The 23450-nt window shown below is 40.1% G+C and overlaps 1 protein-coding gene across 4 annotated transcripts in view; it reads left to right on the top strand.

The window, feature by feature from the left end:
• The window catches only part of CEP112 (centrosomal protein 112), a 158394-nt gene that overhangs the window by 114507 nt on the left and 20437 nt on the right, over nucleotides 1-23450 (top strand). For all 4 annotated transcript variants that reach the window (XM_017740768.1, XM_017740770.1, XM_017740769.1 and 1 more), the window contains one exon: nucleotides 1470-1619. In XM_017740768.1, coding sequence (XP_017596257.1) covers nucleotides 1470-1619 — 150 coding nt within the window. The remainder of the gene's footprint in view (nucleotides 1-1469; nucleotides 1620-23450) is intronic.

Genomic DNA, 23450 nt, shown 5'->3' on the forward strand with positions numbered 1-23450 from the left:
CTGCTGAAATTTCCTTGCATGCATTGCAGAACTCCTGTGCTAGACCAGGGTCTTAACCCAGTAAAGGCTTTAAATCTCAGTTTTGTCTTTATTGAGGAGTTTGTTACTTTGTTTGCTTTTAAAGTAACAAAATGGGACACAAAATTCTATAGGTTTGCATGGCTTCAAGTTGTTATCTTAATAATTTATATGATCCATTGCTTTCTTCTGCTTTCTCCTGCACACCAGGTAAAACCACATTTCTGCAAATTATCTGTCTTCTAAACAATGACCTAAACTGCAAACCCAGAGACACTGCCTAATTCTGGCTAGAGAGTTACACCCTGTCCATATAATCTCTAAACTTTGGCATAGTGGTCTCAAAAACCCTTCCTTTTAGTGGGTATTATCTTTTTAAAGATGTATTTGTTTTTTAGAAAAGCAATACAGAAATACAAAGATAGGTTTTACACATAATCTGGGTTACTTCCTGGGATTTTCAGGTAGGTAGAGAAATAAATTTACTACAGGGTTTTAGTCAGGTCTTTTCCCCTTTCTCACTGATATTAGTACTTTCATTTGTAGTGCATTTCTTCTTACACTAGTCCTGGCCTATTATTAGGGGGTTTTTAACTGTTTTTTTTTCCTAAATAACCATGTAATTAACGTAGTTAAATGTTTCTCTGCCAGTAAGGAGGCCTGGCAAATACTGGACTGCCTGTGTGCTAAAGTGCTTTTAGAATTAGACTATAATACGCTGTTACAGCAGCTTAACCTTAAGCTTGAATATATACATTAAAGTCAGTTACTCTCCCACATGTTTAAGTGCTTTTCTGTGTGATGACATGTCAGTATAAAATTCTGTAAATATGCCTGAAGGATCAGGGTTAGTTACGACTTTGCCCAGTGATGAAAAAGGTAGAGCAAATACAATTCAACAAATCACGAGTGAATCACCTAAAAGGTCTAGATGAAGGTCCTAGATGTGGAGTCAGGTCCCCACTGTATTGCTCAGCAAAATTTGCTCCTTTCAGCAGCTCAGAAATTTCACTGTCAAGTTTAAATTTCAGTCCAGTGTGTGAACGTGGGTGTTTTTCTTCTCAGCAGTATCAAGCTGTAAAATTTCCTCCTGGAAGAGGAGCACCACCAGCCCAATGTAAACTCACACTCCTGCTTTCGGAGCGGTGGGAGACGGGGAACAGGCTTGAGTATGAAGATCACAGATGTGCTTTGTTCTCATAAGTAAATATTTTGGAATGTCTTAGTGGAAAACACTTCCAAATATTTTGTGTTCAGCGATTCTTGTCATTTAGAGCCTTGCTCTATTCCTTTTCTCTGCGTGGAATTTCATGCCCTGCTAGTGTGCAGGGTGCTAATTTCAAACATCCAGCTTGCACAGCAGAGCTTGCCAGTGCCATGTTTATATAAAAAAACATGCAAAATACATGTCTTTTACTGAGGGGAGCTTTAACATGCTGCTTTCTTTTCAGGAGATAGCTGAACTGAAGACAACCATTTCCTCCCTGACAGAGGAGAACAGCCGGCAGCAGCTTGCGGCGGAGCAGCGGCTCCAGGAAGTTGCACAGAAGTTGGAAGATGAGAAGCAGCAGCTGATGACAGATAATGACAGAGCAATCAAGGTAATCTGGGGATTTCAGTCGCTGATGCCTGGGTGAGGGTAATTAAAAGTTCTGAATGCAGGAATGGTTCCTGTTCACACAGTGCTCACCCAGACATCCCCAGACCTTGGCTTTGATGGAGCTGATGACTCAGGCTCCCTTTCCTCTAGCTGATCCTATGCCTGCATAAAACGCCTGGATTTGGCAAATCTAATCCATCCACGTCAGTCAAATACTTGAATCTTTCCTGTTCTCTTTCTTTTTGTACTGGCCCTGATGTTTTAGTGTATTTTCAGCACCTTTATGCTGTGCTTTCAGGGCTTGAAAGAGAGGAAAGGTGAAAAGTAGGAGAGTGAGGCAGCAGCATGGCCTGGGCTGCAGCCTGGTTTTCACAAACCTTCCCAACTTTCATGTTTAAGGCTGCATTGAAGGAAAGTTTGTCCTTAGCCTCCATTGAAAAATACAAGCAAAGTCTATGCTGAATGTTAATGGAATAAAGTGTTTGTTAACTATAGTTTTGTTTGTTGGATTTATACATATTTTGCATTAGAATTGCATTCTTTGGCCTTTTTCATTAAGACTGAATAGCCAGATTCTGTTCTTGCTGTTTTGACACCTTGACTCGAAGTGGCTGCAGAGAATCCCACCTGTGGAAGTGAGCAGAATTAGTTTGTAAACATTTTTTTCTTCTCGGAGTAGTAAAGAGCAATGGAAAAATTTTGAAACTCATGTAATCTGCTCATGTTGGCAATGAAAATGTATGGGTGTCTAGATGAAGGAAATTCCTTTTCCTTTGTAAAGACATTTACTTGTACCAAAGAATTACATTATTAAATGTAAGAACTCATGAAAAAATCAACTCCTACAATTTACCTAATTTTTTGTGCCTAAGAGATACCATGGAAGGTTTTAAATGTTGGAAATCTGTTGGATTGTGGTACAGTTAATGCTGTCCTCTATATTGGAATGACTTGCATTAGGTTGTCATTACTGTCCCATCATCTGCAGTGTGCTTTTCCGTTTCTTTCATCAATTTTTTAATGATAATTTTTTTCTTAAGGAAAAAGTCTGCCTATATTTGTGTGTTTGTTGAGGAAAAGAATTTTCTTTCTGATCATTCTGTGAAAGATGTAACTATAAAAACGTTGGCTCTAATCTGTTACCCAAATGGAATCACCACAGGTAGGTTATTGTATCACCAGACTCTGCAGATAGAACACAGGTAAATCACATTATTTTCAGGTCTAAGTGAATTTTTACCACTTAGGAACATGGACTGTTTGTAGTTCACTTTTCCAGTGGCCACCAAGATCTGCAGAGACCCTGTGACAGTGGAATCATCTTCCACAGAGTCAGAAACACAGTGTAATTCAAGTTATCATGGTACCTTCTTGAGTTACATGTTGGAAAAACATGGTTTAGACTCTTCAGCAGCTTTTTTCTTCTGCTGCAAATTCTACTGTTGAATTTCTGGATTCACTTAAGTTACATTCAGTGGAATAATTCAGCTGTTGGCAACACCAGTTTTTGAACACTAGTGATTATAGGTGGTATGAAACCCTTCTGCATGTAAATCTGTGTTCAGCTATTATAAACTTAATTTTGATGTTATTACCTCACAATATAATGAAATCCATAAAAACCACAGGGAAATTCTGCACAGGATTTCTGAGCAGTGTCCCAGAGAGTTTTTAGCACTGGTGCTGGGAGTATGTTTTAAAAGATTTTGTCAACTTGGAGAAGAAATTGGAAGAGCTGTTTTGCTTGCAGTTCTTGAATTTTGTTTAGGATCATTAATACTGTACTTTTTTAAAAAAAAATCTTCCTTTGAAACCACTGATTTAATGGAAATTTACTGAAATCCAGATCCCCAAGCAGAAAATTCCTAGGAAGCTAAAATGCTGTGTATACTTCTGGAAACAGAAAAAGGTGGTTTTAATATTTGATCACTTAGTATTTTTAAGAACCACACATATTTCTCGGCAAGCATATGCAGAAATACTTTGCTTTTTATTGGCCTGGGGGAAAAAAAAAGGTTTTGGTGAAAGTGGAATTCTGGATGTCCTGGAGATGGGGAACAACATCTAACCTAGGGTAAGCTGAAGACCTCGAGGGATGATTAAAGAAACATTCTACAAACAAAGGAATTCTTAATATGGTGTAAGCCTTCGAGGAGACTCAGTGTGGTAAAAGCTAATGAAAATACTATCATTAAAAAACAGCCTTTGCTAAATATAACATTGATTTAAACTAACATTGAGGAACAGATTGCAATTTCCTCTATTGGTATTGGGTGGCTTCCTGTAAGACCTTCCAATTATTATTTCCTTTCAAAGGGAGAAATACATTTTTACAGAAACCAACTGTCTCTCAGAGAAGTTTTGGATTTAGACAGTAAAGTGATATCCAGATGTGGATGCCATAATACATGATTTTGATGTTAATTCAAATTCCTGAGTCTCTTTGCTAGTAAAAGATTTCTGATTTATTATTGCACAATTGCACCCATCTCCTTCAACTCAATATTTTTTAAGGTAGTATCTTAAATATTAGTCAAGAAGAATAAATGAAATTTTCAAGAACATTTTGCTTCTTTTGATGACCTAAAAACCCAATTTGAACAACGCTTTTGGCTTCAGTGGCCTCAGTTTGGGTCGGTTTGAGACAAATGCTTGAAGGCCTTGGCACTTGTGTTAGGCCGTGGTTGGTCTGGCCTAAGGGCAAGCCGAACTTGTTATCACTCGTAAAATCAGGATAAAACTTCGGCTCATCACATTTCTCTCTTGTGGCTTGTAGGGTGACCACTTTGACTGCCGTGGAGTAGCAATGTCTTGTGGCAGAGCCCACAGCAGCTGAGGTCTGACCCCAAAAACCCAGCTCACCCTTCAGTGCCATGGAGATGTCTGTGCTTTGAGCTTACCAGGACTTAAATTCTTTGGAGCAGAGCCCAGGGACACTGAGCTGGGGCTGAGAGGGCAAATCAGCAGAGCTCCCCTGGTCACTGCGCTGTGCCTCACCTGTGCTCACCCCAGAGATCAGGAACCACTGCCTTGGGCCCCAGGATCAGTTGGGATCAGAGCTGTGCTAATGCCCTGCAGATGTTTGGAAAAGCTGCCTGAACTGCCACATCTCTTACCCCTTTGTGATGCTTCAAACTGGGACAGCAGCCGGCACCCTCCAGTGAGGGGCTGGGCACTGAACTCCTGGGAATGTCTGTGCAGGAGCTTCCCTGGGCACTCAAGTGTGGGCTAAACTTTTTTTTTTTAAGTTATGTTTCTTGCATCCCTGTAGTGACTTACCCACAGCAGCCTGGAGCTTGGTAATTCCAATGGTCAGAGCATTTACCAAACTTCTCTGCTGCTTTTGGTTACTGGACTGGGCAGAACAAGAAGTTGGTGGCATCGTAAAGATACCTGGAGGTTATTTATGAAATCCCAGCCTTAGTTGTTTAGGCTTAGTTGTTTACTTTTTTATGAAATCTTTTCGGATTCCGGGATTAAAAGTACAAAACATTTCCTGGGATTGGAACTGCAGAACATGTTCAGAGCATTTTAATGCTGAAGTTGATGGCCAAGTGGGGACTCCACATCAAAAAGTAGATTCTGGAAAGAAATGGATGATGGAGAGCATACAGCGACAAACCCACAACAGAAAAGGGGGGAAATGATGCTTTTTTTGCCAGATGAACCACAATTGTTGTTTGATTCCTGTTACAGATTCCAGGATTCTGTTATATCCCTGAATTAACACCAAAATTTCATTAGCAAAGCATGGTTGGAAGATGACATATGTCAACACTTTGTATGTCAGCCAGCTTATGATCAGATTAATTCTGTTAATAAATAAGACTTAAAAGATTTCTAGGAAAGAATGGCCTATAATAATGTTCCCCTTCATGTGAAAAATTTTGAAACAGTTGTTTTTTCATTGTTATGTTTGAAAATGTTGAGAGGGGAAAAAAAAGTTGAAGTGTTTTATGTTTTATAGCCATAGCAGAACAAAGGGGAAAACTTCTGGGTTTAAATTGTCTGGGCCCTTGTGGGCATTGAGTATGCCTGACATCCTCTATATTTGTTAGATGTTGTTGTATCTTGGAGCCAAAGGATCATTTCTTCTGCTAAATATTGAGGGTTTTATCGACACAGTGAATATCATCCATGCAACTATAAAACATACCAAATTTCTCTATCAAAAAACCTGTGGTTTTAAAAATTTGATCCGCAAGCTAATTTTGCTTTTAGTTCTATTTCATTATCAGCCACGTTTATTAGCACATTCCACTTGTAACTACGAATAATATTCTTTATTAAAAGGAAAAGCACATTAGATCTCTGGGAGCATGAACTGAGTGACTGCAGCCCTGCAGAGATATTTAGTTTTTGTCCTCAAAACACCTTTTGGAACACCAGCATTGCACTCTGCAAGAGCCAGGGTTGGAGTTGGTAAGAAATAAATAATTCTAATTTATTGGTTAAAAGTCCCAAGCAAAGGTAAATCTAAGTGGTTTAAATGCCCTTAATTAGTGCTTATTAGGGGAGGAGCGGCATCTGAGAGCACAGAACCTAAGCTGCCCTGATCTGGAGAAGAAGCTTTTTTGGTCCTGTTTTAAGAGTGAGACAGAGGAGGGCAGAGCCTTGACTTCACCCAAGGTTTGTGGCAAAGGTGGAAATTAAGACTGTAATGACTGGTGGTTCAGAAGTCTGTGATCTTGTGTAACTGATAGCACAGAGGGCATTAATTAGGGGGAAAAAACCCTGAAATCTTGGTGTAAACTCTAAATGAAAATCTAAAACTCTTAGGATAAAGACATATATTGTGTCAAGGGCTTTTTGGTAAGGGAGTCTTGACTTGCTTTATTCCCCAGGGTACACTGAGGTGGCAGAATTAACTCCTACAACCTCAACCACTAACTCAGAACAAACTTTTGTCAACAGACCCACATTATTGATAAGATTTTTAAAGTATTTTATTGCATTTTCTATTTTAACTTGGATGGAGGTCTTTTGGTCTTTTTTTTTTTTTTTTTTACCAGCAATGTCTGTAAAAAGAAGGTCAGCATGTCCCTATTGGCACTGGCTCATGTCTTGTAAGACATCTGATCAGAACCTGCCCCACTGTTGGTGGTGGTTCTGTGGCCAAAGCGCTGAGAAGTCTGTGATCTTGTGTAACTGATAGCACAGAGGGCATTAATTAGGGGGAAAAAACCCTGAAATCTTGGTGTAAACTCTAAATGAAAATCTAAAACTCTTAGGATAAAGACATATATTGTGTCAAGGGCTTTTTGGTAAGGGAGTCTTGACTTGCTTTATTCCCCAGGGTACACTGAGGTGGCAGAATTAACTCCTACAACCTCAACCACTAACTCAGAACAAACTTTTGTCAACAGACCCACATTATTGATAAGATTTTTAAAGTATTTTATTGCATTTTCTATTTTAACTTGGATGGAGGTCTTTTGGTCTTTTTTTTTTTTTTTTTACCAGCAATGTCTGTAAAAAGAAGGTCAGCATGTCCCTATTGGCACTGGCTCATGTCTTGTAAGACATCTGATCAGAACCTGCCCCACTGTTGGTGGTGGTTCTGTGGCCACAGCCGTGCCAAATTCTGTCAGTCACCACAGAGCCTTGGAGATGTGCGTGTCACAAAGTTCTCCAGAGAGACTTCAAATCCTTCTAATTGCCTTTGTGGCCAAACATTACCATGATAAACCATTTGGCATGATGAAAGAAAGACTTGTAAGGGACCATCTTGATGTTAAATCTTGTGCTTTTTCATGGATCTTTATTTCTTTGTCACTGACTTTAGCCTGTAATAACACTCATAACTCTGCAGTGTCTTTTATTAGCAGGGAATTACAAGGCACCAACACTGGTGCTTTAGCATTGTAAAGCAGACCTTAACATCTACCAGGCAAATGACTTTATCTTGATCATAACTTCCTATATTCTGTTTGATCAGCAGAGGAGGTCATGTCTTCCAAAAGATAGGGAAATGAAATCTGCAGGTCTTTTATGGCTTTGCTTTCTCTGTTTCATGGGGTCCAAACTCTGGGGCACCTGTTCTTCACAGTCTTTGTTGATGTAAATAGTAGTTTCACCCAAATTCTGTCTGTTAGAAAAATGAGGGTTTAGCCCTGAGGTTTTCAACTCTTTCTTCTGCTCTGTCTCATGATTCCATTCCATGGTTATCTTTAAAAGCCTGTATTGTCGCATTCATTATAAATGATAATTAAAATAGGCTGACTTTCGTGTTAAGCTTAGTTACTGATCACAACTGAAATTCTGATTTTAAAAAACTCTTCTTTTCAAAATCATCTCTCTTTTTCTGCTGCCACAAAAATTATTTCATTGTCTGAAGCATAGTACCTTCTCTTCAAAATTACAGGGTTTCAGATGTTTGGCCAGCCAGGCAATCTGAGTGGCTGAGCATCTGTAAGTACTTCATAATATCTTTGACATGCTTTGTGAGACAAAGAATTGAGTCATCTTTTTTTTTTTCCTGCAGCAAGCTTTGCACTCTGGCATTTTTCTTGACTTTTCATGTCTCAACACATTGAAGAACTTACCATGGCCAACAGCAAAATCAGACTTACAAGTTTTTTAAAAGACTAGAGCTAGTGCCTGCCTTTTCCTCTGAACTGCAGTCCAGATTTATCTGACAGGTTTAAAAGTTGGTATTTTTTCTTTTTCCTACATTATCATTGTTGTCCTCAGTGTTATATTTTCCCTCCAGAAGGCACTTTGCTGCATGAAGTGCTTTTTATCCTTTGTTAGCCCCAGAAGGGATGCCACCTGTCTCCAAATTATGGAGTTAAAGATTCTATAAAAACATAATAAAATATAAAGTCATATGCAGCTAAACTATCTTTCTTTTAATAATGTGGACTACACTAATTTTGCACTGGAAAAATGGGGAAAAATAGTTCAAAACCAGCCATAAAATTCACTGCTTTCAATTGACAAGACAGGAGTAATAACACTGAGAGGGGTCCTGGGTAATTAAAAAGGTGCAGACAAAACACTCTTATTAGTAAGTGTTAAGTAATATTGATATAAGCCCACACAGTTTGTAATGAAGGGCAGACAGTGTTTAGAACTGTGTTACAAGAAAATGGAAATCAGGTTTTTTAAGATGTGATGCTCACAGAAATGCAGAGTTTACTGCTGCATATCAAAGATGTTTTTCTCTCCAAAGAGCAGAAGGACTTTTATGTGGAGGAGAAAGTGGTGCTTAAAAAAGACAGAACTGGGGAGATACCCAGAAGTTAGGAGGCAGAACGCCTGGGAGGAAGAGCCTGTGCTCCAAAGTCTGAGACTTTACTGGAGAGGGAAAAAAAAAAAAAAGATAAAGATAAAACCAAGTGTCTAATGCCGTCCAAAGACGGGGCATCTGTAAAACAGTGTGCACAGGGCTGCGTAGGCTTTCCAAGGGCTGTGCTTTGTTCCAGTTCCAGTGAGTTCCTGGAACGCAGCCTCCTTCCCTGCTCCTGGAACTGCAGCCTTGACTGCAGGGCTTCTCCAGCCGTGGAGGTGGAAACACAATCTGTGGGAACCATGGATTCCACCAACAAAAGAGTGCCGGGGAAAGCAACGTCTTCAAAGCAAACCTTCCGCGGACCACAAACATTTATAACTCTGCAGTGAAGGTTTTTAGAGCCTGGCACAGCAAGGCAGGTTGCAGGGTTTGGCAAGCAGGGATTTGGGGATGTGGACCTGCTTTGTTATCAACATCTCTTTTCCCTGAGATATCTTTCTTATGGCGTGGCTCATCCCAGGAGTGAGCTGGAGCAGCACCAGGTTGCCCTGGCTGATCCCATTGTGCCTACACCACTTCCAGCATTTGTGTCAACATCCTTGTTTTGCAGAGCTGTATGTTCTGCTATAGGTTGCTTTTGGTTTTGTGCTAATCATGGTGCTGGCTGCTCCAGGGATATCAGCAGGAGAGAGTCACTGAGGATTTCAGCTTTATGCATTAAAATGCTCCTGCCAAAATGAGTGTTGACTTTAGAAATCTTCAGATTCCACTTAGAATTTTCTCCAGCTTTATATGTAACTGAAACTCAGGAAGATCAAATATCAAGAGTGGTTTTTAAAAAATGACTGGCTAACGCTTTTGAATGGCAGATCACAGGGAAATAGAAATATCTTTGTTAAACTTAACCATTTTCATAATAGTTGGGCTTTTCTTGAGCGTAACAAGAGAAACCTGGAGAATCTGATAGCTGTGCATGGTAACTATTTACCAATATTTAAAGGCAGGGTAGCAGAAGAATCAAGTGGTCAGTAGCACTCTTAGACTTTTTGAAAGGCATTGCCTTAATTTTCTATAACTGGACTGTTTTTTCCATCCAAAATGAAAATACCTATTGTTTTCTTAGCATTAAAGGATTACTTACAAAGAGCTACCAAAGGAAAGCAGCCAAAGCTGCCATATTCCTGCCACTTTCTTGCGTCAGTGGAGTTGAGAATAAAAGAACTTTCCAAATGACAGTACTGCACTTGAAAAGGGAAAAAGGTCTGTGGCGACTTTTATCTGTATATTCAGTAGATCAGATGGCAAACTCACCCCCAGAGCTGAGCAGGGGAGCAGCTCCTGCCTTTCTCTGGAGCCCTGAATGGTGTGAAGCAGCACCAAGTACGACATCAAAAGGTCCAAATATGCGTCAAGTGTAAAGTTTGGGGTTTTTCAAAACACCTGTCTAATTAGCTCAGCTTGGTGTTTGCCAGCTCTGACTCTGGCTTTCTCACTGTTGTGTGCTCAGCAGAAGTGGCTTTTTCATCTCAGAAATTTGTGTAAGAGGTTAAACCTGCAAACACTGTCACCAAACCTGACCTGTCGGCTCCTCGGTACAAACCTATCCTGTTTCCTTGCAGCATCAATCGCCCCATTGTGCCCAGCTAGAAAAGGTGAGGTGGAGCTGTTAGCCAGATTTTTCTAGAAGGACGAGATCATTTTAATTGAATGTTATTATCAGCCAGTCCTTGTGGTTTGACATGGATTCAAAGTGAAGCTGCTCATCCGCTTAGAGAATGCGTAGGCACTAATGGAATAACCTCAGCGAGTTTTCGGATGCCTCCTTTCTCAGGGAAATTGGTTTGACTTGCCCTTCAGTGGAAATTTTGTGTACTGTTGGCAGCCAAAATAGCACTGGAGTCCAGAAAAAGGAAAAAGTCTATTCTGTGTGTTATTCTCTGCTCCTTTTCCCACTAAAATTTGTACAGTGAGTATTTTCTGTTCATACACCTTGTTGCCTTGCAGCCCGAGGAACTGCCTCTATGTGTTCATACAGCACATGTGTTTAAGATGGAAAACTAGATTAGTTTTATTAAAAATATACTTTATTCTTTGAGCCTGTTGCATGTGGATGTGCATTTCCCATCCATACTCCATCCTGCATTGGAGCATGGGATGCCTTTCCTGGGAGTAGTTCATTGTTGCTGATTCTTGCACCATCATGTCTTGATTCACTGATGAACAGGATCTGAGACAGTAAATATTTGATTTGTTGACCCTTGAAAACATGCATGAGGAAGACTCAGGAGTTGAGGTTTATGGAGAAGACTGTGAACCTCAAGGCTGAAGCTTTTTCTGAAATGTTTCTGTGCAGGCGTCTGTAGTTTTGTATCTTTGGCCTCTTCAGGAAGCCTGACTGATTTATGAGGCAAAGAGAGCTCACCTGTTTTCTTCTTCAGGGCTCTGTCTGTGAAATTTATTCTCAGGAAACTGAAGTAAGTGTTGCCTACAGGATAAAATTTAGGATTTTAAATGAACTTCTTGGCAGCATCCCCTCCAAAACTGCCAGATAACAGAGGAGTGGAAGAGCAGTAAAGCAGGGATGAGTACAACCAAAACCTTACTCCTCTGAGTAAGGAGGACATAACCACTTTTTAACTTCTTCTTGTACCGGTTTGGCCAAATTTAGAAATATACTCTGAGAGAAGGCACAACCACCCTTCCCCCACCAGGTTCGGGAAAAAATAAATTTTCCTCAAAGGAAAGTGAAAGAGATAAAAACTATTTATTTAACAAACACATGGGAAAGGAAAATAATGCTAAATAATAAAATCTCTTGCTGTGGAGAAAAACCTGGGAAAGTGTCAGAGTCCTCCCTTTGGTCTCCTCGAAGCTGGGGCTTGGCCTGGGGCCAGGCCCTTTGTGCCCGGTGGAAAGTCCTCCTGATGTGCTCTGATGTTGAAGCAATCAAGCAGTCCAGTAGAAAAGAGGAAAAATCCGAAATTCCAGGGAAGGAAAAATTTAACTCTCAGTCTCTCTCCGGAGAAAAAAAAAACCAGCTGAACCACTGGCCAAAAAACTGTCCTGGGAGCAGCAAGCCGGGTGCTTCCTCCCTCCCCTGCCGCAGCGGGGAAAACCCATTGCTATCTGTGTGTGACCTTGAACAAGCTGCAAACTGCTTTGAAAAAGTTTTGCTCAGTTTTTTCCTTCCCCCTCTCAGGCTCAGTTTAGAGGCATAGAAAGGCACAGGAATTAATTTCTGGGCATAGGCAGTGATATGGGATACACATCATAAGGTCACCCCAAGACATTTCTGTTACTAAAACTGTCTCTTCTTACTTTTAGTTTAAGCTTTCACTACACTGAAGTCAGTAACTTCCGTTAAATCAACATGTTTTAATAATTAGGAAACCAAATTCTTCAGCACTTACGCATATTTACCTATAAATCGAACTCCTGATACAGCACAAAGAGTGACCTGCAGTGGTGTTGGAACTGCCTTCACCAGCCTGGACAACCAACTGCGAGACCCCAAATTTGTATTTCCAGTGTTGAATTTGTCTCCTGCATTTGGCACCTCCAGAGAAATAAATCCTCAGTGAAAACCCTGGATTGCCAGTTATGAAGAATTCATTAAGATTTGCTGAAGTTCAAAGCAAAAACACCAGTTCCTCACAGGTCAGGGCAGCTCTTTTAATGGTTCCTGCTTTGCCTCCAGCAGCAGCTCATCCCCAGAACCTGTTGATTTTTCTGCCAGGGCTGTTGGCAGGTGAATAGAGTCACATCAGATCACCTCACTTGTATTTTATGCTGGAAACCCATGCCCTGGATATGCCATTTTCCTGGCCCAGCATGGCATGAGATCATGGATTTCGAACCAGGCCATGTTGGCCTTAGAAGACAAAACTTGCAATGCCCTGTTCTCTTCCCTCTTGAGATTTGCCAGGAAGTCCCAGCTCATTTTTGCCCTGGGGTTTGCTGTCTGACAGTTCACACCATCCCAAAGAAATAAAGTCTGGTGTGGGGGGAAGGAGAGCATCACTCATCGTATCCTGAAAACAGATCAGCTCATCTGTGATACAAAAAGGAGTGGATACAAGTTCTTCTAGAACCAGATCAAGGGAAAACAAACCAGTCCCTTTTCTAGGGAAGTAATTAGTTAGGACATGGCAGCACTAAAACTTCATGCAGATATCCTGTGGTTTAGGAAAACACATCATTTGTGCACTTGCCAAGTGGGCAGTGGTGCTGGTCCAGACTCACAGACTCACAGAATCATTAAGGTTGGAAAAAATCTCTGAGATCATTGAGTCCATCTAGGCTCCTGAGAGTCGCTGTCTCAGGGACACATTTTCATTTCAATAGAAGGTTGTGCTATCTGTCTGTACTAAAATTGTTGAAAAGATGTTAAATCCTGAAGTGCTGTAATGTTTTCCTTTCCATTTTCCACGTGCGTGCCCATGAACTCCCACCCGTGGTACCATGGTTTGCCTTGGCCTTCTCATTTCTGTTGCCAGTGTGACTCCCTCGTCACCCTGCACCCACCTTTCCACACCAGGATCTAACCTGGAGGAGACCCAGGAAGAGGATGTGCTCACTCAGGGAGGGGTGATGCCCACAGTGAGTGTCCAACCCCCTGCACCCACAGCAGGAGCCCCGGGCACTCTCCCTGCTCTGCTCTCTGCCAGGTTTGTTATGTAAGAAAGGGTAAAAGTACAAACAAGAACACTGAACATGAAAAGTGAGTTTGTTTGCTTACTGAGAAGCCTGGGAGGAGCAGAATGGAACTGTATAAATAAGAACTCAAGCTGACAAATGTTAGGTACCTGCAGGAACACCTGCACCACTGGACCAAGCCAGGACTCTGCAGGCAGCTGGAAGGAGAAATCCAGGATATGTGTTGACACTCTCTGGCTCCTGAAAACAGCTGTATGTGCTGTATTTAAATTCCTCTTACTTTTCTTTCTACTGTCAGTGTCATAAATGTCCTTCCCAGTTTTACACTTTTAATTCAGCAAGGTAGAACAGCAATTACTGAAGACTATTTAACAATTTGGATATTATCAGTGGATTTTAACTGTCTGCCTGGAAACAGCTTTGACCACAGCTGTGCTCTGAGCCCCAAGGAGGGACTCCTACCTGATCTGTTGTTTTCTTCCTCTTACCAGAGTAACACATCGCTTCTACTCAATGTTTGTGTCTATTTGTAATCATTGTATGGAAATGTACATTTGCAAATCAAGTTTGGTGTTGCTGAGCACTCATTTATGTTTCTAACTCAGCTTTTGTGATGGAAGTGAAAAGCTGATGTCCCTTCTCCATCTCAGCAGAGGCCAAGCTCATTTGTGCTTCCCTATCAGACCCTGAACAGATCGAGGTTTATGCAACTTTACCAATACAGGAATTCTTTCACACTGTGCCATATAGTGTTTTTCCTGCAGTGTTTGTCTCAGTTGTGATAAGGGGAAGGTTTTTGGATGCATGAAGTAGCTGTGCAGGTCGGGTGAGAGACGTTAATGTGTAGCTGCACAAATGAGAAACTCATGGCACTTCAGAACCTGATCTGTTTTCTGTTATTTTTAATGCTTTTGTATTTTTAAAATGTCATCCATATAGGAATATTTGTAACTATTTACATATATATTTTTTAAAAGCTTTGTGTGCTTTTTGGGGGTATTTCAGCTGCCTTGTCAGGACCCTGTGAGTGTTGCTGGGAAGCAAAAGCAGGAGAATATCTTGTGGATGCTTGTTAGATTCACAAGTACCTCAACAGAATTCATGCTGTGTGGGACTGAGGTCCTCTCCTGCCTGTGCATTTTCATGTAAGACTTTTCTGCCAGAAAGATCTGCACACTGAAACAGCAGAGTCTTCAGCTCAAAACTGAGTTGAAACTGACTTAACAAAAAACCCCCACAAACAAACAAACAAACAAACAAACCCCAAAAGCACTCAGTGGAAATCAGATCTGCTTTGTCACAACTGTGATAAGAGCTCTTGACACCCCACTAAAGCGATATCTGAGGCACAGCCATAGCTTTGGAAAGTGTTTTTCTCCTCTCATCTTCTTCCTGGCTTGCCTGTGTATAAATTACACCTTATTCTTACCTATCCTGGAGAAACTGTCAGCACCAAAAGGTCCAGCACAGGCTGTTTGTTTCCTGTTGCAGAGGTGCTTGTGTCAGGAATCTCTCCCAGGAATCCTCAGTCTGATCTTACCAGGGCTGGCTTAGAGGGGCCCAGACCCACTGGAAGCTTGTCCAATAAACCTTGATCTTCAGAGCTGCAACAAGTGTGGCTGGAATGTTTAAATAATTGCTTTTAAGGGAAATAAACCAAATAAATTTAAACTAGACAAATCCTGATTTTTTTATTGATGATTCCAGTTTAGCTGTAAAGAATACAGCAGAGTTAAAGAAATAAGGTGGTGAGGACTCCCAGAAATGAGTTATGCAGGAATTAGAGCAAAATGTTTTGTATAAAAAGCTAAAAGAAACATTTAAATAGGTCATGGAGCCGGACATTGTTCCTTGCTGTGTGTGTATGTGTCTGTCTATCTAAAATACTCTGCACCAGTTTTATAGAGCTCTAAAATGGAAGGAAAAACTTCTGAAGAAACTGAAATAGATCTTACCCATGTCTAATTTGGAAAAAAAAAGAAGAACTTAAAGGATTTTAGAAATGTTTAGAAACATTGGCATTATGACAGCAAGAATCTCTGTCATAACGTCATATGATTAACTAGATCAGAAACGTTCTGGGATGTTCTGATCAGTTATGTTAATGCCTCTTTTTAAAAGTATAAAGCTAATGCTCTGTAAAATAGATACTTGAAAAACTGTTTTGGTTTTCCTCAGGCTACTGAGATTAGAGTTTCGTAATCTGTTTGACCAGCTGCAGAGGACGTTCTGTTTCATTTTTTCTTTTTAAGTAAATGAGCTTCATCTCAACATGATTAAAAAGTAAAAAAAAGATTCAGGCTTCAAAAATGCTCCGTTTTCACACATACTTTTAAATAGGAGCAACTGCATTGTCATGTCTTGTTGCAAATGTAATTGGGTTGGAGGTCATTAAAGACTTTGAATAAAAGAATTTCCAAGTGTGCATCCTCTCCTGTCAAGAATCACCCCATTTTTGGCTTCCAGACATAATTTTAGCAGATATTACTTTGCTGCCTCTCACATCTCACATGTGTTGAGTCAAGCTTACTCTTGTTCAGTTCAAAAAGCAGTGGTTTGCCTTGCAAGTTAATTTTGTTGATTAAGGTTACTTTGAAAGGTAAAAAGACTTTATTCGATTTCTTTGTTTGTGCCTGTGTGCAAGAAAATGGGTGTTATTTTATGTAATGGGAGAATTGCAGCAATACCGAGCACTTGATTGCACAAAATAAATAGCTTTTCTTTCATTCTTACTGGGAATCAGATTGGCCTATTGATTAGAAATATCTGAGCCTTTCATATTTCTGTTTTAAAAGAGCATATCAAAATAAGAGGCTTTGTAAGGCCTGTTAGAAATGTTTATATTTCCAGCTCTTTGTGTATCTGTGGTGAGCAATGCATTTTAAAGAGACATTTGTAGAGCACCAGGGGTCTGCTGGAACCTCTGGGCTGGCTCCAGGTGTGAAGTGTCCGAACACCCACTTAAAGTGGCAGTTTACTGATAAACTTGGTTGGGAATGAAGCCCCAGGCGGTGGAAGATTGCCTTGTTCAGCGAGTGATTGATAAATCTGCTTTATCAAGACTCAGGCGTTCTCCAAGTCATTGCAGGAAATTCTGCCTGAACCCCTGATGTTTGTTTTTTGCAGAACTGTTGTTAAGAGTACAGCAAGCAGCAGAACCAGATGTTTTACTGCTTCATTTCTATTCACAATAGCAGTTTTTCACTAGCACGGCATTGACACAATGTTTTAGATGTTCTTGCAACAGAGCATCAGAAATTCAAGAAGTTGCCTGAAAATGTTGAAGCCGACATCAGGTCTTCACAGGAGACCTGCTCGGAGAATGGCAGACTCCTTGCCGTTCCCTTTGATTGCAAAGTGTTTAATAAAAAGCAAATTAGGAAATGAAAATTGTCTTGCAGATCAATCAGGTGCAGCAGTTCCGCCCGCTCAGCATTATCTGTCAGACATTAACCTGATTGGGAATGTTGTATTTTGTATAATAGCCTCAAAATCAGACTGAAAGGTTGACTGAAAAAATACCTGATGTATTTTGTGTGTGCTCTGAGGCTGATAACAAACTCTGCAGTTCAAGTTTTAATAACTCAGGGGGAGCTAAGAAACTTCAAAAGCTTTGTGATAAATGTTTTTGACAAAGTGTCAGCTGAACATTAGGCAGAATCTTGGTAAATCCTCTCATAAGTGGTTTAAAATGGAGTTCTGAACTTTTCCTTCATAAGTGTATGCTTAAGATGTCATGGTATCTTTGGGTTTAAAAGATTCATTTTATCTGGTAAATGTGCACCATTGGTGTTTCTGCCTAAACCTCGGCAAGTGCAAGGGGGAAACAGTTGAGTGCTTTTCTCCTTTCGGCAGCCTCTGCTCTGCTCTTGACCATGACACTCATGCAGGCTGGAAAGAAGGGGAAGCAGTGTTAAAGCAAACTACAAAATACTCCAGGTAAATATTACAGTAAATCTTCCAGCTGACAGGCTTTTGATTGACTTCATCACAACAGCTCCGAAGTGTCCTGGTCATAGACAAAGCAGTGCTTGGCCACGGCAACTGCTTGTTGGGTTTTGTGGCCCATTGAGAAAAGCAGATGAAAGCCAGTTTATTACAGCCTTTGAACCTTGCCTCCTTTCCCTCCTGTCACCTGAGCCACTAAAACAAAGTGAAAACAATTCCCTCCTTGGCTTCCCTTGACAAAAAATGCCCAACTTTACAACTATGCTGCTGTTTTCTTTGAACTGTTATCTCTGCAGGACCTTATGGCATCCTTTGCCTTTCAAAAGAATTGCGTTTATAATGTCCTGCAGCGAAGCCCTGACTCAGCAAAATGCTTAAGCCCCTGCCTAATTTTAAGTCTACAAATAGCCCTGCTGGTGCCATCAAGGTGTTTTAGGGATATATCTTAGAATCATAGAATCTTGAAATGATTTGGGTTGGAAAAGACCTTAAAGCCCGTCCCAGGGCACTCCAAGGCCCCATCCAGCCTGGTCTTGGACACTTCCAGGGATCCAGGGGCAGCCACAGCTTCTCTGGGCACCCTGTGCCAGGGCCTCCCCACCCTCACAGGGAAAAATTTCTAATAGGGCTAAAGACTTTGCAGGAAAATTATCTTAAAACTGTGGTCAACTCAACTAGGTATGTACAGAAAATGCTGAAAACGCATCAACATCTTACAGGAGCAAAACAGGGAAAATAGGAATATTGACAATTCCAGGAGTGCTCCGGGAATCTCCTAAAGACACCCAAAATCCAGGTGAAGTCTGATGTGGAAGTGCTGTGGGACTGCTCAGGAGCTAATGCTGATGATCCCAAGTTTATAGTGTACTGCCAGTCAGTCTCTTGGCCATAAATAGTCAAAAATGAAAATGGCTTATGTTAGAGCCTGCCACGCTGCAAAATGTTTGCATATATTTTTTTCTTTTATGTAAAATGACCTGCTTTTTTTCCCCTACTGCTGGAGAGGCTTGGTTCTGTTCCTGGAGTCAAATTATTCCTTTTCTTCCTGAACCCCTTTCTTTCTTCCCATAGTCCCTCAAGGGAAGGATTTGTTACACTTCCCGAGGGCATCTCCTTCTGGCAAATCTCTGAAGCCATAGCCTGGTGCAACAGGGAGCTGCTTGACTGGTGGGGATGGGCAAAGCCCCAGCCTGGAGAATTTTGCAAGATCTCCATTCCCATGTTGAAATGTCAGCAAAATGAGCCAAACTTCCAAACGTGCCATGGTGTATATGGGAGCTCATGTTATTCCAAGTGGGAGTTGATGAATTCTGTGCCTTTGGAAATTATGCCTTTTATCTGATTCCTGACCAAGGAAACATTTTTTTTTCCATAATGGCAGCAGAAAACGGGCAACCAACTCCTGTAGGGACACATTTACAAAGGTATTACCAATTTGCATTTTCATTCTGTGTTGTAATTCATGTTCACCCTTCATGAAATAGTGTTTAGTGGTTAAAATTAAATATTAGTCAGGAAGATTCTAGTAGGACACTGTGAAGAGCAGCTTTTGCAGGTCTTCCCCTTTCCCCCACCCATCCAAGCTGATCCCAACCAGATCCTGGAGTTGGACTGCTAGCAACAGGCTGAGAGATCACTGAAAGGAAAGTAAAATAGGAAAGAGAGATGTCAAATATCACTTAAGGCATTTTAATTTCTGTTCCTGAGGAGCAGTAAAGCCTAAATTTTCTGTACAATCATAATAGCAATTGTAGTGTACCTATAGGATAGAGAAATAATTTGTGTTATTAAACACCATGACTATTTTCTGTGTAAAATAATAGATTTTCTTTTCTCTTGCAGTAATGTTGGCCCCTGCATATAGGTTGTGGAAAACTTTGTTTGCAAAAACAAAGCCATTGTTTTAACAGAAACCACAGAAATTTTGCCTTTCATATTGAATCAGTAGCATAATGAGTAGTGGAGCAATAGTTCAAGATCAAAGGAGACTTCTTGGATATATAGTGTGTTGCAACAACAGCAAAAAAGTTCCCACCAGAAAGGAATTTTGCCATATGTGAGCAGCAAACATATGTATTAGGTTAAAACCAGAAGATTTCCTTTGCTTTGCACCAAAACCAAGAGAGAACTCTAAGTACAGAGGTTTTTGTTTGCAGTGTCATGGGCAAGAGCTCAGTAAAAACCCAAAAAGTGTTGAGGATGCCCCAACAATCCCCAGCCTGGAGAATTTTGCAAGATCTCCATTCCCATGTTGAAATGTCAGCAAAATGAGCCAAACTTCCAAACGTGCCATGGTGTATATGGGAGCTCATGTTATTCCAAGTGGGAGTTGATGAATTCTGTGCCTTTGGAAATTTTTATCTTTTATCTGATTCCTGACCAAGGAAACATTTTTTTTTCCATAATGGCAGCAGAAAACGGGCAACCAACTCCTGTAGGGACACATTTACAAAGGTATTACCAATTTGCATTTTCATTCTGTGTTGTAATTCATGTTCACCCTTCATGAAATAGTGTTTAGTGGTTAAAATTAAATATTAGTCAGGAAGATTCTAGTAGGACACTGTGAAGAGCAGCTTTTGCAGGTCTTCCCCTTTCCCCCACCCATCCAAGCTGATCCCAACCAGATCCTGGAGTTGGACTGCTAGCAACAGGCTGAGAGATCACTGAAAGGAAAGTAAAATAGGAAAGAGAGATGTCAAATATCACTTAAGGCATTTTAATTTCTGTTCCTGAGGAGCAGTAAAGCCTAAATTTTCTGTACAATCATAATAGCAATTGTAGTGTACCTATAGGATAGAGAAATAATTTGTGTTATTAAACACCATGACTATTTTCTGTGTAAAATAATAGATTTTCTTTTCTCTTGCAGTAATGTTGGCCCCTGCATATAGGTTGTGGAAAACTTTGTTTGCAAAAACAAAGCCATTGTTTTAACAGAAACCACAGAAATTTTGCCTTTCATATTGAATCAGTAGCATAATGAGTAGTGGAGCAATAGTTCAAGATCAAAGGAGACTTCTTGGATATATAGTGTGTTGCAACAACAGCAAAAAAGTTCCCACCAGAAAGGAATTTTGCCATATGTGAGCAGCAAACATATGTATTAGGTTAAAACCAGAAGATTTCCTTTGCTTTGCACCAAAACCAAGAGAGAACTCTAAGTACAGAGGTTTTTGTTTGCAGTGTCATGGGCAAGAGCTCAGTAAAAACCCAAAAAGTGTTGAGGATGCCCCAACAATTTGGCTCAAACATCACTATTTCACTTTTTAAAACACCCTTGTTTTGCTCTGACTCATGGCATTACATCAGTGGTCTTCACAGACATATTTGCCCAATTTATTTATAGTAGTAATAAACCCAGATAAATTTATTTATCTCCATGAAATGTTTTAGCAAAATTAATGATTGTTTTTAAAAATCTGTGATAAATTTGGATGGGATTCTTGGCTGCTTCCTTTGGATAGAATTGTGTTTGACTCTAAATTATGAGACCACTTAATGTAAAGAAGTTTTTGCCCAGACAGCCCATAATTCTGGCTTCATGGAGTGATAAAGATTTTTAAAATTAAATGTTTTAATGACAACATTTTAAAGCATCTCCATGTGTATTTCTGGAAGAAAATTTGCTTTAATTTTTATTAACATTCACGTGGGGTTTTTTTCCCCTCGAACTTCCAGAGATTTTCTTCTCATGAACGGGGAGAGAAAACACATCAATGGATGTAATTTGAATTTAGAAGGCACTTAAAGAGAAGCCTGTATTCAGAATTATTGTTGGCACATGTTTTGAGGATGTAAAGTGGAAGCCTTCTTCTGTGGGCATTAGTAAGGAGATAATTAAGACTACAGTAGGTAATTAGGGTAGCTTTTATTACTGCATCTTTCATTAACTAATTATATTAATTTGGTAACATTTGAAAAATTCTTTGAAGATGAAAAGTGCTAACTCTCACTACCTTTAGTGGTAGCTTTACTCTGCACGGCTCATAAATATCGAGGGCTTTTCTGGATACAGATGCACATCCATGTGCGCAGAGTTGCTGGTACAGCTAATAAAAATTACATATTTCCATTTTAAAAAGGCTCTGCCGTTATCCAGCATAATCTGATCAGGATGAGCAGCGACTTTTTTGCTGGCACTTTCTGTTTCATAGTGAAAGTACATTGGTATTTAATGTTTTTTAGAAAATGTTCCTTTTTTTGAAGGTGTCACTTAGTTATTCAACCCTCAGACCAGAGAGATAAATGGTTGTGATCTGTGACTTCCCATCGATGTGATGGGATCAGGAATCAAGCCTTGTCTGCTCTCAGGAACATACAAAAAATAAGAAATTATTTCAGGTTAAAGACAAAACATCACAGCTTTGTAAATAGTTTCTTCACAGTTGTAATCAATACAAAGAAATTAAGAATAGGAATTGTTTCTGTTTATGTAACTCTTCAGAACAGAACTTTCTTTCAGAGAATCCAACACTTTTCAAAAATATCCTGGGGTTAAAGGATAATCAAATCAGTTTTCATATATAAAATACTAAATCCTTCATACGTTCCCGTTCCATACTTGTTCCCGGGATTCTTTGAACTCTTTCTCTTACCAGCTTTTAGTTGATTTAGATTAAGCCCTGTAACTAACACCAAAAATTAATTCCTGCCTTGATAAGGGATTTTGAAATGCTGGCATTGCACCTTTTTGTCTCTTTAGGGCTCCTTGTCAAAACTCTATGCTTTACAAGTTGGTTTTTTTTAAAAAAACACCTTTTTTCAGAGCCTCAGTCTGCCCCTCAGGTATCCCACAGAAATCCATCAACCCCACGTGTGCTGCTCCCTTGGGTCCGAAATAAACTTCATTAAACATTCTGCTGGAGATAATCAATCCCCAGTGGGATAATAGGGGGAATAAAAGGTGCCTACCCAGAAATGCAGTTCAGAGGTTCCTTTCTCCTTCCACATCAGTGTCCAGCGGCTCTGGATCACAGTGACTGGGATGGACTCATCCACAAACTCCACTCCAGGTCCCAGAATCTACCCAGAATATTCCAGCGGTGCCTTCTCAAAGCCGTTACTTTTCCCTTCCATCCTTCCCGGGCCTCTGGATGCTGTGTGTGACCCAAACAATATGATTTTATTTTAGGATCCTTTCCATTTTTAGAAATAAATCAAATGAGTTTTACCTCTCTCCAGCTGTAATTCACCCACATTGTTGCAGTGGAGCTTATTATCTCATTTACATTTTTAAGAGCTTTTCAAAGTGTAGGATATCTGGGCTGGAAAGCAAAACATTTGATTTCTTTGTTCTCTGGCCAACACAAAGCACTTCCAAGGTCAGGTATGGTGTAGACGTTCAACAGCAAACATGTTTACATGGCATCTGAAAGCCCGTTTAACTGAAAAAAAATTAATATTGTCTTTATAAGAGTGCTGCAAGTCCACTTAGCACAGCTGACAGACGGGGGATTCATTCCAAACCTGGAAAAATTTAACTAAATAAGTTAAGTTTTGTTTTCTGTTCAGGGGGGAAAAAAAGGCTTAAAAATTGGCCTGGATTTTTATTTTTTCATCCATTTTTCTTCATCTCAGCAGTTATCCATCATAAGCTCTGCTGCTCTTTGGACAAAATGTCACACTTTGAAGCCGTAGAGTAAAAACTGCATTACAAAACAAAAAAAAAACAAAACATTGTTCAGTTTTACAAAAGAGATGTTCTGTGATGTACCTGGGCTAAGTCCTCTGCTGTTTTTAAGAGTATTCTACATGGCAAAAGCTTCCCTGTCTGGTTCAGAGAAAGATTTGAGGGTTCTGGTAGCTTCAGGAATTGCCATCAGTATTCAGGCTCTGGCCACTGCATATGAGGCCTTTTGAGAGAGAATTTTCAGTGAGATCTTCAAAAAGGTGCATTATTCATGACATCTGTCGTGATCCCTCCTAGAAAATTAAAATCATGGGCAACAAACTTGCTTATGTGTAATTGCTGTTTTCAGAGATAATCACATG

This window comes from Corvus brachyrhynchos, unplaced genomic scaffold (assembly GCF_000691975.1).
Source record: "Corvus brachyrhynchos isolate BGI_N302 unplaced genomic scaffold, ASM69197v1 scaffold218, whole genome shotgun sequence".
NCBI classification, from domain to species: Eukaryota; Metazoa; Chordata; class Aves; order Passeriformes; family Corvidae; genus Corvus; species Corvus brachyrhynchos.